This window comes from Oryzias melastigma, linkage group LG12, assembly GCF_002922805.2.
Source record: "Oryzias melastigma strain HK-1 linkage group LG12, ASM292280v2, whole genome shotgun sequence".
Lineage (NCBI taxonomy): Eukaryota > Metazoa > Chordata > Actinopteri > Beloniformes > Adrianichthyidae > Oryzias > Oryzias melastigma.
The window spans coordinates 24,361,813-24,379,558 of NC_050523.1; the positions used below are offsets into that span (position 1 = coordinate 24,361,813).

At 42.0% G+C, this 17,746-nt stretch overlaps 1 protein-coding gene across 1 annotated transcript in view; it reads left to right on the forward strand.

Moving 5' to 3' along the window:
• Positions 1–17,746, forward strand: part of shroom3 (shroom family member 3) — a 72,580-nt gene that overhangs the window by 39,793 nt on the left and 15,041 nt on the right. Inside the window, exons 4-11 of the mRNA XM_036214621.1 lie at positions 7,595–7,720; positions 10,868–11,086; positions 12,175–12,488; positions 12,572–12,806; positions 14,343–14,398; positions 14,483–14,915; positions 14,999–15,244; positions 17,341–17,741. Coding sequence (XP_036070514.1) covers positions 7,595–7,720; positions 10,868–11,086; positions 12,175–12,488; positions 12,572–12,806; positions 14,343–14,398; positions 14,483–14,915; positions 14,999–15,244; positions 17,341–17,741 — 2,030 coding nt within the window. The remainder of the gene's footprint in view (positions 1–7,594; positions 7,721–10,867; positions 11,087–12,174; positions 12,489–12,571; positions 12,807–14,342; positions 14,399–14,482; positions 14,916–14,998; positions 15,245–17,340; positions 17,742–17,746) is intronic.

A 17,746-nucleotide genomic window follows, 5' to 3' on the forward strand; every position in this document is an offset into this window, starting at 1 on the left:
CTCGGTTTCCTGCACCAACATGACCATTGAAATCTGCACCAATGACAACTCTCTCATTTCCAGGGATGCTCATCATCACTTCATCAAATTTTGGGCAAAGTGAACGACGCCCCTAAAAAAAAAGACGACATCACAGAAAATTCAGCCAAATTCAGTTTACAGCATTCACACTAGCATTATCACAGGTCAGGCTATATATCTATTTTGTAGTTAGTTTAAAGCTAATGATGGTTAAGATCTGTGTTTTACATCCAGTTTGCATATGACCCAATTAGTCGACTAATCGGAAAAAACTGATCGTTGATTATTCGACTATTAAAATTATCGTTTGTGGCAACACTAGATGACTGAAGCAGAACGGAACAAAATAACATACAATATAAACATTTCAGGAATGTGGGCGTGGCTTACCAAAAATCTGTTTTTCATCACCCCCAGGTGACTGAAGTATGAAATGGTTGCTATGGAAATAAAACCATTAGAAAACATAATTTTGATAAAAAGTGTGTTTTTTTTGTCATCAGTTTGTCACGTGAGGCTCAGACCAATGTAACAGGGGGAGCATGGGACAGTGAGGGGGTGTAGCAGCCACTCAACCAGTGAGAGGGAGTGAAAGGTGTCAGACAGTCCCTTTTGCAGCCTTCATTCAACATGTTCAGCTGAACTGAGATCTGGGCTATGACCCTCAAGGTTCTTCTTCTCAGCCATGAGAGCCTGCTGCTGAACCCCGGATCCCTGTTCTGGTGCATGACCCACTTTCAGGCTCCAACTGTTAGACAAAGATCCTCACATCTGAGAGTCCTGTGCTCTTCTGCATGGTTCATGGTTAACATACCCACAGAGATAGGAGGGTTTTTATATACTTTCAACAGTTTTCAAGGAGGATCTGGGAGGACATAAACACGGTCACATGTCAACCCTTGATTTCCTGATAACACGTTTCCACATGTGATTCCTCTGAAGACCATGAGTGTCTCAGCTTATCTATCCAGCATTTCTTTTTAATTAAAGAACAATCATTAAAATCTTGTTTCATAACCAACCACCAATGCTCTGAGTCGCTGAACAGTGCTGTCTCTTTGGTGCTCCGGACTTGTGTTTTTGGATGTGTGCTCCTCTGATGATAAGAAGGAGTCTGTGATAATGAGCTCATTGTTTACTGTAGCACCACGTACTGCATCATGAGACGTCTTCCTCCCCACTCTGCAGCAATTACACACTGTTTTCCTGTTTTCAGCTCCTTGTCTTTCTGTTTATCTGTCCTCCCTCTTCTCCTCCCTCCTCACATCTCCTCTACACTTTTTATTCCTTCTGTCTAAAGTTCTGAGTTCAGTTTTGTGGGGCTGAAACAGGAATGCTCCGTCCTCCATCCCTTCACCTCTTTTAACCCCCCCTCCTTTATCTGTCTGTCCACTTCCCCTCTTTCTACCATCTCTCTTCTATCAGTCCAATCATTGCTTCATTCCTTTCTATCTCCACCCAAACGATTTAACCACACTTATCTCCCTACTGCCATGCTCCCTCCCCATCTTGCCACTCATTATGTCTGGCTAATCCTCACCCTTCCTCCCTTTTTCCTCTCTCCTCTCAGTTACTCTCTTATCTTCAGAAATTCAGTGTCTCTCGCTCACACCCCACCTCTCCAGTTACTGTCCAGCCGAGCTGTTTGGAGGATGTTTACTTCACGCTTACATCGCAGTGGCCTAATGACGCGTAATTGCTTCATGTGCTTAACGAACTGAGGGCTGCATGAGTCCACCCCCCACCAGCCCCGGGCTGAAACGAGGGCGAAGAGGCAGATCTAAACGAGGAAGAACTGAGATCGACTGAAACCACTCTGGATGGAGTTTCAATGGCAGAGAGGAGAGGAGAAGCTGGGAAACTTCAAGAGAGTCGTGGCTTTGCTGGTCATTAAGGAGCCTTTTTGAGGACCTCCACACAGCAGCTGAACATTTACAAGTTGGTTTTGGCAGCAAGAAAGGACCGACAGTCCATCGGTTTGACAGGGATCTTATGTTGTGAAACAGAGATATGTTCAAGAGTTTAAGCAGGTCCAACAGAAAGATTGAAAAGAGTCATTTTTAAGGATCCAAGAGCGTTGGTTTAGTGGACATGGACCTGTCTGAGGCATGGTGTGTGAGGGGGAACTAAAAAGACCGTCGTAGGAAGACAGCAGGACGAGAGAAAGAGGACTGAAAGCTGTGAGGATGGAACTGTTGGAGGTGTTTTACCGCCGGAAACTCAGGAAGAAGCAGAAGAAGCTGGAGCTGGGCCGCTCGGATGGAGCGCTCTGTCGCTCTCCATCCGAGGCTAGTGTCAACAGTTTAGCAACTGGCCTGATTTCCAAAGTCCTCAGGTTCACCACAAGGTAAAACGGGTCACAGCCTCCTGTCACCATCATTTCTTTCAAGAGAGGGAATCATATTTATCTTCTTTATTAAAGGTTTTCATTGTGGAAATGCAAACACTACATTTATGCAAAAAATGCATGTTTGACTTTTGCACCAAACTAGCTTTAATTCCTATTTAATTCCATGGTTCAGGTCTGTCAGGTCACGTCTAATACTTGAACCAAACTGTAGTTTTTCTTTTTTTTTCTTTTCTTTTTTCATTTATTGAGTGACTTGGCTGGAACAAAAAAAGCTGGATTAGTTTTGATGATTAAAACAAATTCTCTGGAAACAAGACTACAGATGAGTAAATGGAAGAAACTTTCAGCCTGCAGGCCTAAATACAATATATTCATCACTTATTTGTGTTGTTTTTTAAGAACTTTAACCCAATTTTGTTTACTTTTTTCCCTACTGAGTTTGTCAGCTTTAGTGAGCTTAAACCATCGGAGGTTTAGCCTTGGAGAGAATCGTCCAAACATCTGACTTCTCATGTTCCTCTTCAGTGATTCTGCTGCTGATTATTTTGTCACACACAGATTTGAGCTTGAATTCCATTACATTTGTACTCAGTACTGAATATTATAAAGTAGGTCACGGCCTTGATAGCTAGCGTAAAGACTTTGGTGCCTTTGATTCTAAGAACAGTGAGTCTGTCGTGTTTCTTTGACAGATCTAAGTGGTTCTGACTGAGCCCTGTAGCATCTGAGATGTTACTGGATCTCTTGCAGGATCTAAAGCAGTAAAAAGTCTTCACATTGAATAATTTCTACACAAAGTTTGTGTTTGTCTCATGTTTTAGATAAACAGTAACAAGGTATTTTATGACAGACTAGATCTAAACACACGGGGAAATCTGCTAAAAGCTTGTTTAATTTCTTAATCTAAATGAGATAAAATGCCAGTGAAGCCAATCTTTCCTGAGTTTTTAGTACCTTGACCGTATGCACACAGAGCAGCAGCCCTGATAAGGTGTTGAGGCATTCGAGTCATGTCCTGTCATTACTGAGGTCCCTGTGGTCCACAGACATGTTGGCTTTTATGTCCTCTGTCTCCATCTTAGCCAGATAAGATCATTTCCTGTTTACCTCTGAGAATAAATACTGAGGAAAGGGAGATGGCAAACATGAAGATGGTTCCAGGGAGGTCTATGGAACCAGCACACTCTGTTATTGGTTGGATAACAGTCGGATTCTAACTGAGCTGAACAGACCAGGATCTGTTCAAAGTTAGCTGTCAGGTATGGCAGGTGATGCTCTGTGTCTGTGGTCAGTCAGTAACTTCAGATACAGTTCTTTGCATTGTGGGGCTGCAGTGGTGCAGTGGTTAACCGGTTCAAGCCCTAGCTGTTCTCCTTGTGAGTTTTCTTAGAGAACTCTAGTTTCCTCTCACAGTCCAATGACATGCTTCATAGGTTAATTGAAGGGTGAGGCAAAGGTGGAGCGGTCCACCTCTGATCAGAAGTTTGCAGGTTTAGTTCTTGCCCTGCGTGCCCATCTGTCGAAGTGTCCTTGAGCAAGACGCTGAACCCCACATTGCTCCTGGTGGTTAGAGGTTGGTGCCAGTGTTCGGTAGTGGAGCCGCTATCAACGTGTGTGAATGGGTGAATGTAAAGTGCTTTGGGTCCTCTAAGAACGTGGCAAACAAGTATACGCCATTTATGTACCATAACTGGGATAGGCTCCAGCAACCCTGTGACCTCAAAAAGGAGGATGCAGGTTCTGAAGATGTTACTTTACAGCGTGGATTCCTGTAAACTTTGTTTTTTCCAACCTGACGAAAAAGAGCATGACTGCTCAGCACAGGGTGTTACCTCATCCAGCCGGCATGTATACTAATGAGATGGCTAGAGAAGAACACAGCTATGACACAGGATGAGCATCGATGCTGTCAAAAAGTCCAACTGTTTAATCTGTAAAAGTGATATTTTTGTAAAGTGAGAACTTAAGGGGCTTGAGAACTTAGACCAGGGGTCCCTAAACTTTTCCTTGTGAAGGACACATAGCATACCTGTTTTCTTCCTTGGTGTGGAGTGGGGGTCGGTTTGTAGGCTAACAGAAGAAGTTTAACATAAACATTTGTCTTTTCCCAGAAAGCCACACATAGCCACATTTAAAAGAATTCATTTCTGTAATCTTCATTAAAAAAAAAAAAAAAAAAAAAAACTAGCAAAGCATTTTAGAAACAATATATTTAGCATCACCCCTGATTATGCTAGTGTGAATGCTGTAAGCTGAATGTGGCCGCTGAAGATGCTGAAATTGATTGCTAAAAATGCTGAAGCTGATAATTGAAAACACTGAAGCTGATAGCTAGCTAAAATATTAGTGAAATTCCAAATTAGCCTAAAAAGCTGAAAAAGTTTCTAAATTAGCCAAAACAGCTAGCATGTAGCTGAATATTAGCTAAATGCCAAATTGGCCTAAAAAAACAGTAAAATGTCTAATTTAGACAAAATAGTTAGCATAAGGCTAAAACATTTGCTAAACTCCAAATTAGTCTAAAAAACTGAAATAAATTCTAAATTTACTAAAACAGCTAGCATGTAGCTGAAACTCCAAAATAGCCTGAAAAATTGCAAAAAAGATAAAATTAGCTAAAACAGCTAGCATAAAGCTAAAATATTAGTGAAGCTACAAATTAGCCTTAAAAACTGAAAAAAAATCCTAAAATAACCAAAACAGCTAGTATGTGGCTAAAATATAATCTAAACCCCCATATAGCCTGGAAATCATTAGTGAATGCCAAAACAGTGGGAAAAAATCTAGTATTAAAAGAGCTGAATATTTTAATAGCTGAATAAGCTAAAGAGCTGAAAGAGCTGAAAGAGCTGAAGAGCTACGGAGGTTACAAAACGTATAGAATTAAAATAATAATAATGAAAAAATAAGGAAAAACTGAATCACTATTAAACCAATAAATACTCTATCTTCTACCGCCATAGTTCAGACTGCAGAAGGGTGGAATAAAAAGTCAGGTTCTGCTTTAACTGTTTAATACCAGAGCTCCTGTGTTTATGTTCTTTGGTTAACTGTAACTTTTATTTTGTCAGATGAGTTTCTTTCATTTGCTTCTTCTCCACAGTTTTCATGCTATGCTCAGTTATAGACGATTGTTTCTTGGTTCTGACAAAGTCTGCCTCTGCTGCAGCATCAGTCCACGTGTGACAGAGCATGCATGAAGACACCTCTGTGTAAAGGCGTTTGGGTCTGTAAGAGCCATTTTGGCATATTTCTGTTTGTTTTGTTTATTCAATTTCTATGAATAATAACCTATTTTTTGTGGCATGTAGATTTATTTAGTTAGCAGAATATGATATGGAGATGTGTCTAATATGACGTCACATGATTGGCAGACAAGATTTTAAATGTCACAGGTGCTGTAATCAAAAGCGCCTGTACCTGAGAGCAACACGGTCTTTCAACCAGAAATCTTTGTGATAACAAAAGAAATACAAATAAATCAAAGCAGATCACATGAAACACCGACTGGCAGAGTGATTGTGGCGGGCCGCATAAGAAGAAAACCTAAAAGGGTGCAGGTGGAGGAGGAGTTCGCCCAAGTGGAGAAGGCGCACTCACAGGGTCCATCAAGGACACGTTTGGAGATCAGATCATTGCTGCTTCTTTCCTTCTTCAGTCTGTTTTGCTCTTTCTCTTTACAGCTTGTTCTCCTATCTTCACTGTATTCATTCAGTAGATCTTTCTGCTTCCTCCTCTTCTCTTGGACCATGGAATTGTCAGTTTGTTAACTTCATGCCATCAATCAGTCATTCAAGAATACAGAGAACACCACCTGCACGATGCCTTATGTCTCAGTAGGTTTTGCCCACACTAAAGCTAACACCTTGGATTTCATTTTTACTCACAACTGTCCCACAGAGAGGAAGTCAGTCCCTTTGAACTTCTCTGATCATTTCTTCATTCAGCTCGCTGGATGATCTGCTCTGGCTGCTTCAGGCCTTTACAGACCGAGGTTTCACTGAGGCAAAGCAAGAGCATTACGACCAGGTCAAGTATGGATGCAGTATGGATGGTTTCCTCAAAAGTCCTCCTGATATTTGACATTTTTGACTGTGAGACCAGATCATTGTTCTTCTGGTTTAACATATGCTTTCAATTTTCTTGTAAAGTGATGGAGGAATGTTAAGTTGAGATTTGGTGCTGTTCTGACATTCACCAGTGCAGTTGTGTGCATGTGTGCGTGAGGACAAAACTTTAGGTTGAAAAGATCAGTTTTCTTGCTGCAGTTGTGATAATAACGTCTGCTGAGTGGATGATTGCCTGCAGCTCTGTTGGCCATCTGCTTCTGTGAATGGTGGTTCTGTTCCTGCTGAAAGATGACTAGCAGAAACATGGAAAGCATGACTGGGGTGTGAGCCGGGGGTAAGGTGCAGCTCTCTGTGAAGCAGCACATCCAGCACCAGGGACACATTTGAAGAGCTGCCTGCAGAGTCACAACTCAGTCTTTCTCTGTCAGAGCAGAGAAAACACATGGGAACAAATGCTGCCAGAATGCTAATGCAGTTCATGGCTGAAAACACTGAAGCTGATAGCTAGCTAAAATATTAGCTAAAGGCCAAATTAGCCTAAAAAACAAAACAAAAAACTTCGTTTGGTCAAAACAGCTAGCATGTGGATAAAACATTAACTAAACCCCAAGATAGCCTAGAAATCCTTAGTAAATGCTATAGATATCCAAAAAACGAACAGAAGAAAAATAATAATAATGAAGAAATAAGGAAAAAGTGAATCACTATTAAACCAATAAATGATCTCTCCTCTCCCGTCATAGTTCAGACTGTAGAAGGGTGGAATAAAAAGTCAGGTTCTATGTGGGTCTCGATTGGTGATTCTAATCACGTGTGGGGGGCCGGGCCAAATGTGGAGGTGGGCCTGATCCGGCCTGCGGGCCGTAGTTTGGGGATGCCTGCTTTAGATGACCTATGAGGATGAAGGAGCTGGCGAGGAGCTGTGGCTCTGTCCTGTCTGCTCTAGAGCCTCCACACATGATTGTTCAAAGAAGGGAGCTCCCTAAACGCTGTCAGAGGTTTCCACAGGTCAGCTGGACCACTGACCGCTCAAGAGGGTCCTTCTAAACGACTGCAGAACGTCAGAAAAGGACTTCTTGGGGAAACTGTGTTTTGAGTCTCATCAGTCCCTGCATCTGCACTCGTGTTGAAACGGACCGTTTTCTCCCCACAGACGCAGTGAGCCGGCTTCCCGCCCTCATTCATGGCACTCGGCAAAGCTCAGCGAGTGTCAGCAGGAGATGGAGCACAGAGCCATGGACACCATGAGCGGCGCCTGGCCCCAGAGCTACCACGCCAGGTCGGTGTGAGGCGCTGCTTGTGTCGTGCTTCTGTGTTTTTACTCACCAGCATCATTTCCACAGCTCATAATTGAACATATGCAGTTGTCTCCTTTCCCATGCTGCACTGCAGTGTGTTCAGCCTCGCCAGGCCAGAAATCTCTCCTGCCAAACATTAAACTCCTTAAATCCATTTTTAAAATAGCTGACAAAGTCTATGGGATGTACATGTCAACACATTCTCACTCCAAACTCGTCTCATACTGACGTTTGGTTAAGGACCGCTCCACGTCAAAAATAGACGTTCATAACTTGTCGTTTTTTGACGTGCTGGCTGTTCATAAAATCAGCGATCCGCAAACCTTGGGACACAATACCGGACCCGAACCAGTTAGGGTTAGGGTACCGGTACTGAGTTAGGGTACTGGTACTGGTTTAGGGTACTGGTGCGCTCCGCGTTGCGGTACAGGACCGGTTCTGGTTCGTGGCCCTGAGGTCGGAGACCCGTGATTTAATGGTTACAGCCGACACGTCCAAAAACGATGAGCTGGCGACACCCCAAACGGCAGAAAGTGACATGGAGGGGTCCTTAACCAAACGTCAATGTGTGAGGAGTCAGGAGTGGGAACGTGTTGGCATGACAGCGGATGCAACAACTGTGAACAGGATCCAAAGTCAGGACGAGTTTTTATCTCAAAAGATCAAAAATGTTCTTTACTATGTTTCCTCTTTTAGTGTTAAATGAAAATAATTGCTTCTTAAACCGTGTTTAAAGGAGAAACGAGCTCAGAAATTGTGGACTGTCACTAAATAAGACAGTATTATTGAAAGAACAGTCCAACCTGTTATTGTTGACTGAAACAAAGAAGTTCAAAGAACAGTTCTCATTCAACAGGCTCTTGTTACTGAATTTGAGCTTTTGTAGATTTTTCTTTTTATTACAGTAAATTTAATATGAACATGAGATGCTTTGAACAGAGCTCTGTTCATCAGTAAACACATCTACAATACTGAGGTGATGAAACATTCTCAGATATTAAACAGATGCTTGTCCAAAGTAAACTTTATCGACAGCATAACCTTTTCTTCTTCTTAATTTTCATATTAACTTTCTCTAAAAACAGCTTCTTCATTTTGTAAGCTTTACCACAGAACCAGACTCGGTCCGTCTGTCTAAAGCAGCAGAACATGTGATAGTTTGAGGGCGGTGGCTGTGACTGACGGGTCTCCATCATCTCACTCTGACTTTGAACGGCAGCTCTGCTGTTTACTACTGTAAAACATCCCAGCATGTAAAACTGTGCTGGACACACAGATGAAATATGAACCAAAACATCTTTTATGATAAAGTCCTCATAAAGTAAATCTAAAATCATGGACTTGAGTTATTAGGCATTTACCTGCATGTTTTCTTTTCTTTACTTATAATAATGGATTAGATTTATCTGCGCTTTTCCAGACGCTCAAAGCGCTTACATTGTGTATCCATTATTCATTCACACCTCATTCATACTTGGTGATGGTAAGCTACTACTGTAGCCACAGCTGCCCTGGGGCAGGCTGACAGAGGCATGGCTGCCAGTACGCGCCTACAACCCTCTGACCATCACCAGAACATTCATACGCATTCACACACCAGTGGAGCCACACTGGTCAGAATATCAGAGAGACGACTTTTGTTGTTTTGGATCTTTATGCTGCATTAGAGTTAGAAGGATCATATCAAAGCCAGCTTTTTACTCTTACTTTTATTTGTTTTATAGGTTATAAAGATTTTATAAAGCACATAATTGAAAACCTATATTTGAACAATAAAAAAATACTTTATAAAAAAAGCTTTCCTTTTTAAACATTGAATATAAATATAAATCTAGTTTTTAATCAAACTCCAAGCGTTTTATCATATTGAAACCACCCTGAAACTCTTAAATCAGTTGGATTTGGTTATAAAGAGAACAATAAACTAAAGGGACATTTTTTCATGTTGTTTCTTTTTATAAAGCTGATATTTTTAAAACCTTTGAAACAGCTGATATTTGTTGAAATCTGAGAAACTTTCATATAAAGAAAGAAAACTCTTAAAGCTAGGACTCTAAAAAGGACATATTTGATATTTGTAGATTAGATTTGGATGTTCATGTACTTTGGGGTCACTGTCATGTGTTTCTGGGATAAAACCGGCCACAGCTCACAACACGTGTTTTCATTTAATCTGAATTTAATTCGATTTTTTATTTAATTCTTCTCACACGGAAAGGAAGTCTGAAGAACGTCCCAATAACTTTATTTTATGTAAGTCAGGGGGTTTATTGGTTATTTGACTAAGATCTGTTCTTGAATTTAATTCAACTTTTTAGGAGAAGGAGTTTACCTCGGTCCACTTGGTTCTGGTGGAACAGAACTTTACATGCACACAGTTCGAGGCAACTGTAATCTGGAAAATGTAAAGAGGTCTTCAGAAAGACTCCTGCTTCCAGCAATGATGATGTTATTAAACCAAGTAGTCTGTGGTCACATAGATATGTTTGAATGTTTTTAATGTGTCTTTGAGGAGATGCAGGGAGAGCAAAGGAGAATGAATGGAGTAGGAAAAGTCAGACAAAAACGCAGCAAAATGTCCTCTTCTCCAGCACTAATTGCATTGTGTCCGGCTGAGGGGTTTGCTGGGTCAAACTGTGACGTAGACAATCAAGGCCACACATTTACATTCCAGTCAGTTAATCAGTGTGAGGAGGCGGTGCATTCTGTCGCAGTGCACCAGCTCCACCAGATGAAGCTGCAGGAAGCGTGTCTGCTTCATCATGTAAGAGGATCCTCACATTTACAGAGGAGGGTTACAGAGACTTTACTCACAGCTCCCTGGATATCATCACAGGAAGCTGCTTTCATGAAAGATCTGTTCACATTTGTACACACAAACATTTGAATGAACCTAGAGAAAGTGTCCTCAGTCTCCCTGTGATTGGTGGGTTTGTGAACGGTTACAATTGTTTACTTATAAACTCTCCTTACTCTGTGGCAAGTTATGACTTAAGCACAATCCCGACTTTACTTGAGGCCAAATGTACTTTTAAAAGCAATAGTAGCATTTGAACTTCAAAACTATGTTAGAGTAGCAGATTACCTTCCAAACTTAACCTTCTCCCTCTTCCTCTGGTGCCTCTCAGTGCCTCTACCACAGATCTTTCTGGAGGGTTTGACTCTGGTGAAGGATACCTTAGAAAAAGCCCAGACCAGTACAGCTCCAGGGGCAGCATGGAGAGCCTGGACCCGCCCCAGTCCTCCCAGTTTCACTCGGTGGCCCAGCGCCAGCACCCACTGGAGCTGCACGGCCACTCTGCCTCCCACCCGGCGTACTCCTCCTGCCAGCAGCTGTCTTCTGCCAGGTTAACACCGCCACACACGTCACCGTTCATGATGAAGTGGGGAGTGAGGACGAATCTACAAAAGAAAAACTGTATTATGGTCGGGAATAGAAAATACAAAATTAACTAATTAATCACAAACCTGGAAAAAATTATTGCGATTAATTTTTTCCAGTTTGCGATTAATCAGTTAATTTTTTTTCTTGGAATTTTTTTTTTTTTTTTAGTTACATGGTTTGCCAACCACTTATTCTCTGCAAATAATCACAATATGAAATCTCATGCAAAATTGTACATTTAGAACATTTATTTTTAACCCTTTGGAACCTCAGTCACGAGAAAAAGAATTTCTCTTCTAAGAACTCTAGTTGACATTTTTCCTCGACTTCTGTCTTTTCCAGTTTTTTCCTTTTGCTCTAATGAAGGAAAAAAATTGGGGCAGAAGTTTGATCCAGCTGGATTTCAGGTTAGCTCAGCTGGAATCTGCTCAGCAGGTGGAGTCTGTCCATTCTGAACGGCTCACTTCTTCTTACGGCGGTGGGCGGGACTTTCGCTCTGATGAACCACACAATCTTTAGACGACAGTGATTGCTATTGTGGAAAACTCATGTCGATCCTCATCCCAAAGTAGTGATCGGTTTCCTTGTTGTTGGATTTCTAATACCAGACAACTCCTTTAGGCTCCGCCCACCACAGGAGATCTTTCGCTCTGTACTGCAGCCATCAGATCGACGTTTGTCTTCCGCCTCATTGATTAAAATAACAGATCACTTCTGTCCAAAAACTACAAATAAATTCCATATTATCTCTTTAATTCAGTAAAATTTCAACCACATAATATAGAAAAAGTTTATTTTAGACAGTTTTATTATGCTGATCTCACAGCTGCACGCCAGGACGCCTGAGGGCGTTAATAAAAATTAACGCCTACATTTAATTTTGATTAACTGCGTGTGTTAACGCGTTAACTTTCATAGCCCTAAAATATATATTTGTCTTTTACTTAATTTCTGAGGGAAAAGGTCTCAAACTGTGAAACAAATTAGGCAGTTAAGTACTGAGATAATGAATTAATGTTCTCTGAAAAATGTTTTTTTTTATTCCTCCAGGTCCTCGAGCAGCATTGATCATCTGCACAGTAAGAGGGACTCGGCGTACTCGTCCTTCTCCACCAGCTCCAGCATCCCAGAGTACCTGGCCTCCACTCCCTCCTTCAGCCCAGAGCGCTGCTATTCTTTAGAAACCGTCCCTCAGAGAGGAGGAGGGAGTGCAGAGATGCTGCAGACTGAGGCGCGCGGTGTCCGGTCAGGGTATGACGGCCAGCAGGGCCTCTGTAAGGAGAACGAGCTGTGCTCTGGCTCCGCCTCCACGCTGGGCAGCAGCAGCTCCAGAGCTGGGCTGAAGTCCGGGCTCGGAAGGGAAGGTAATGACGCCGCTCATGTCTCCCTCAGGCTTTCTGGTGTTACAGTTTCTAAAGAGGTGTCTCTCTCTGCTGTTCCTGCTCAGCTGGAGTCTGTTACCGTGGCAACAGTAGTAGCACCAGTGGTAACAACAGCGGTGGCATCCCAGCCTCTAACAGACACAGTGTGGGGCCAATATGGGGGCCGACAGTCAACCACAGTTCCTATGAGAGCCTGAAGGGGGCGCCTGCTCCACCCAGACGCAGCGACAGCTTCGCCGCCATCAGGAACCACGAGAGACCGAACTCCTGGTCCAGTCTGGAGAACGCCCGGTCACTGCGGTGAGGAGAGACCGTCTCACTCACAGGCTTGACCCAACTTGACCCCATCGTTGACACCAAAATAACTTCATGAATCAGATTCATGGTTTCCTCTGCTTTAAAAAGAAACTGAACTCTAAGGCAGAAGCAGTGAGAATGAAACATAGTGTATCTTTAGTTTTTATTATTTAAAAGAGGAAAAAGTACATTTGTCAGAAAAACCAAATCAAAAAACTGTGACAGCTCATTCAGTCATCATAGCTTTCCCTCTGTGCAGTGGAAGTATGATGGTATGGGCTCATTGAAAGTCAAAGGGACACAGCAGTGCCATCAGTCCCTCTGTGTGCTCTACAGTGGAGCCATGTTAAAGCACATTTGTGTCATGCTGGTCCGAATTCCCTCCCTAAAACTATACAGTGCAGAACTATTTAGTTCCCTGGAGTTAAAAAAAACAATTTGGACATCATGCTTACTACTTTATTTTAAAATGGAAAATATGACTTCACCAATTTCAATACATTGAAAAACCTAATAAATATAAAGATTTTTTGAAGAATATTTATAAATCCACTGTGTTCTGATGACATTTAGATAGTTTATTAAAAAAACATGTTAAAATTTTGTTTTTTTCCGAATGAAATATTGCTCAAACACAATGCATTGTGGTCTATATTTGCCAAACTAGTGAGCATCATTGCACACTGGGTTCTCGCAGAGACTTCTGGGAAATATTGAGGGCACTGGTTTTTGGAACTATAGATTTGGACCGCAGTACACACTGGCAAACACCCCAATATACTGCACTGAGTAGTAGTTCTGCCACAAACGGGTCGATTAGTCGACTAATCAGATCATGTACAAACTGGATATAAAGCTCACATCTTAAACATCATTGGCTTTAAACTAAGGAAAAACTAGATATATAGCATTACCTGTGATAATGCTAGTGTCAATGCTGTAAACTGAATGTGAGCGCTAGTGCTGAGAGCAGAAAATGTTGAAATTGATTGCTGAAATCGCTGAAGTTGATAGTTAAACACGCTGAGGCTGATAGCTGAAAACGCTGTTGCTGATAGCCAGCTAAAATATTAGGTAAATGCCAAACTAGCCTAAAAAACTGAAAAAAAGCCGAAGTTAGCCAAAACAGCTAGCATACAGCTGAAATATTAGCTAAATTCCAAAACAGCATAAAAAAACTTAAAATAGTCCATAAAGCAGCAGAATGCCATTATAACTTTCAACTTTATCACACTCTGACTCCATATAATTTAAAGTAACGACTAATCGACTATTAAATTAGTCGTCGACTATTTTAATAGTCGATTAGTCGTCGATTAGTGGACTAATGGTGGCCGCCGTAGTAAGTAGTGAAGGTATTTGGACTGGTGTTTCTGCAGTCAGTGAGGATATGTGACTTTGGTTCATATGAACGTGTACTTGCCTGGTTCTAGACCCGGTACAGTTCAGATAATCTGATTTTATAGCTGTCAGTAAAAGAATGCGGTGCCCCTCATGGTTTCTGTCCATCTGAACTCTGGTGGACCTTGTTTTCCTCAGGTCTCTGCAGAAAGGTTCCTGGCATCACTCCAGCGGGCCTGTGGCTCCTGTCTCAGGTACAGTCTGCTTTTTTTCCTGTTCAGAACCAAAGTGATCCATCTGCATGCACAGAACTTTTCAGAATACCAAACTGTTTCTAGCCAAAGGTTCTTATGGGATGGAGGGCCAGCTCCACACCGTCATAGAGAAGAGCCCGGAGAGCAGCCCCACCACAAAGCCACGGCAAGGGGGGGGATTTCTGCAGCCCCCCTCCCCCACCAGACCCTCTGCAAGTCCCACCCCACCGTCCGCTCGGACCGTCCTTCCCACAAGCGTGCTCCCAGCTGCCCAGCTGGAGCCGCACTACGCTCAGATGCCGGGCTCAGGTCTCTGTGGGGTCTATTCTGGGTCGACCAGCCGACAGCAGTTCCAAGAGTTCCAGAGCGCCGGTGCCGCCGATGAAAGACCCACAGAAACATGGAGCAATGAACGGATGTCCGCAGACAACGGCCACGCTCCTGTAGCACATCCCCATCCTCCTCACCCTCCATCTGCCTCTGCGCAGCTCAGGACGCAGCCGCTGGAGGCGAACCGGTGAGCCCCCCTCAGTCCTTCAGATCCAGACCATCAGTGCACTCATCCCGCTTTCTGATAACAACCTGCTGTCCTGTTGTTAGGCACCAACAGCTGGACTCTAACTCTGGATCCTGCAGACCAAACAGAAACAGCTCTGGACCAGAACCTCAAAGCCTGAACGGGCTCCAGGTTGTGGACAGTTGGGGGCCTCACAGTCAGAGCTCTACAGAGGGACTTCAGCAAGAACAAAACCCGGATGTCAGTATTACCCAGGTCCTCTCTGACCACTTCACACTGGAGAACAAGAACCACCACGTCCTGGGTTATTCCTGGGGAGACCAGAACAGGTACTGAACAGACACTACATTAAAGGATTTGTTCAAACCAACAAAAATCAAAGTCTAAACGGTTAAAGTCTTCAGTTTAAAGAGAATAGATGGAGCGATGAAACTGCAGTTGTGGTTGGAAGGACAGGAAAAGCTACAGGTTCCTTCAAGAAGATGCTGAAGTGTGAGGATGAAAAACAAATCTAGATTAGAAGATGAAGAATGAAGAACCGAAGCTGAGAGATGAGCTCATGTCTGTTAGGAGTTTCAGGCAGAATTTCTGTCTGGATAGAATATATCAAGAAGATATCCAGAACACAAGAACACAGCAGAGTTCTGCACCGCAGGAAGAGGGGCCAAAAATAGGAAAAGAACATTCATCTTTAAAAGAAAATGACTACAAAGTTGTAACATGATCCTTGCAGCAAAAGGATTTGTACTAAACAAGAAAGCTCACAATTAGAAATCAGAATCTAACAAGGAGTTCCACACAAGCATTTAAAAAGGTAAACATAATAAAAAAATGTAAGGTATACATCCCAGAAATAAGTATGTTTTGTTATTTCTAAGCAAATGATTTTATTTTATTAACTTAATTGTAGTTCATTGTGATTACAGTGACTAAAATCTAGTGTAATCAGTGGAAATGACTTTTGAAATTATTTTAGCGGCAAGTATGAAAATGAGAACCTTCATAAAATCTAAACTAGCATTTATTTTTAGAACAATAATCTAAATTATAATGACAATAAATTCCAGACTAACCCGTCAACATTTGTAGCCTTTTAAAGAAACATCCTTAAAATTAAACCACAAGTTATAGTGAAATTTGAGTTTTTTTAAACATTTTCTATTGTTAAGAGTTTGGAGCAAAAAGATTTTGACTGAGTTTAATAATAATTTTCTTATTTTTAAATTCAACCTCTTAATGAAAAATGAAAGGACTGATATTAGAAAAGCTTGGAAAGATGTGGAGCAAAGAGAAGTTCAGACAACTTCAAACCTGGTAGAATATCAGGAATGTCTGAAAACGAGGTTTGAAACTTTGCAGGGATCAGTTAGTTTCAGTGTGGTGAACAGAAGCACTGGTGGACTTATATTTGATGAAGACTCCAGTCACGTTGAATTAATAAAGTCTTTTGGCTGAGAAACTGCATTAGTCCACTGTCCTGGTGATATGAGGATGTCAGGTGAACATTTGAATTGATAACATTTTTTAGCAGAAACTGAGACATTTATGACAGTAGAAACCAGAGAGGAGACAAACTGATATGAGATACGTGACATCATTTTGAGGAATGCAGATGTTTCCTTCTGAAGTTTGGATGATAGCAATTAATGAGTCATTTTGTTTACAGACCCTAAATGTTTATGTATCTAATGCATGTGTCAAAGTCAAGGCCCAGGGGCCGGATCCGGCCCTCTGGGTAATTCTATCCGGCCCTCCAGATCATTTTATGTTATTGTTATTAACTGCCAGATGTTATCTTGCACTTATTACCGACTTATACAATGTTAACTAAATATATATTTATGGAGAGTAAAATATTGAAGTTATTTAAGGTTTAAGTTGATTTACTCTGTAATAATATTCCTGCCTTTTTATTATTCATAATGATGTTAAAAAGTTACAGTTTTAAAGTTTCAAAAACTGGCATTCTGCTAGTTTTTTGGACTATTTTGGCGTTTACTAAGATTTTTTAGGCTATTTGGAGTTTCGCGAATATTTCAGCTACATGCTAGCTGTTTGGGTAACCTAAGTTGCTTTTTTTTAAGGCTAATTTGGCATTTAGCCATTTAGCTAATATTTTAGCCTGCTGTCACCTTCAGCATTTTCAGCTATTAGCTTCAGCGGTTTTAGCTAGCATCTTTAGCAGCCAAATTCAGCTTACAGCATTCACACCAACATTATCACAGGTAATGCTATACATCTAGTTCATGATTATATTAAAAAGTTACAGTTTTAAAGTTTTATAAATGTAGTTTTAGAGTGTTCAACAAATGCTTATCCTGTTGGACTGGTGACCTAAGGTGTGTTTTGGATTTTAGCCTCTGTGCGATTGACTTTGACACTTCTGTTCTAATGAAATGTTTTTCTTCCTGATGTCCACCTGCAGACCAGTGGAGCAGAGCAGCACCCAACCTGATCCCGTGTCCTCTCCCAGGCTTGCCCAGGGTCAGGTACCTCCTTCCCAGGTGTCTAAGCAGCCGCAGCCTTTGGCTGCACCCCCCTCCTCCTCCTTGCAGCCTCCTTCTCGCCACTTCAGCGACTCTGCAGCTCCTCAGTATCATCACTGGGACCACCCAGAGCTGGACAGGGACAGTGAGCATCCACTGACCCGTTTGGAAATCGCGCTCGCAGAGGTCCAGAGATGCGCCAGCCCCGACGGTCCTTTCTCTGGCAGTAACCATGACAACAGCATCTCTAGTGATGACATGCAAGGACCGGCGCACAGTCTGTCTGTTTTGGAAAAAGTTAGCCGGTTTGAGCGGCGGGAATGTGGCGGAAGACAACGCAGTCTC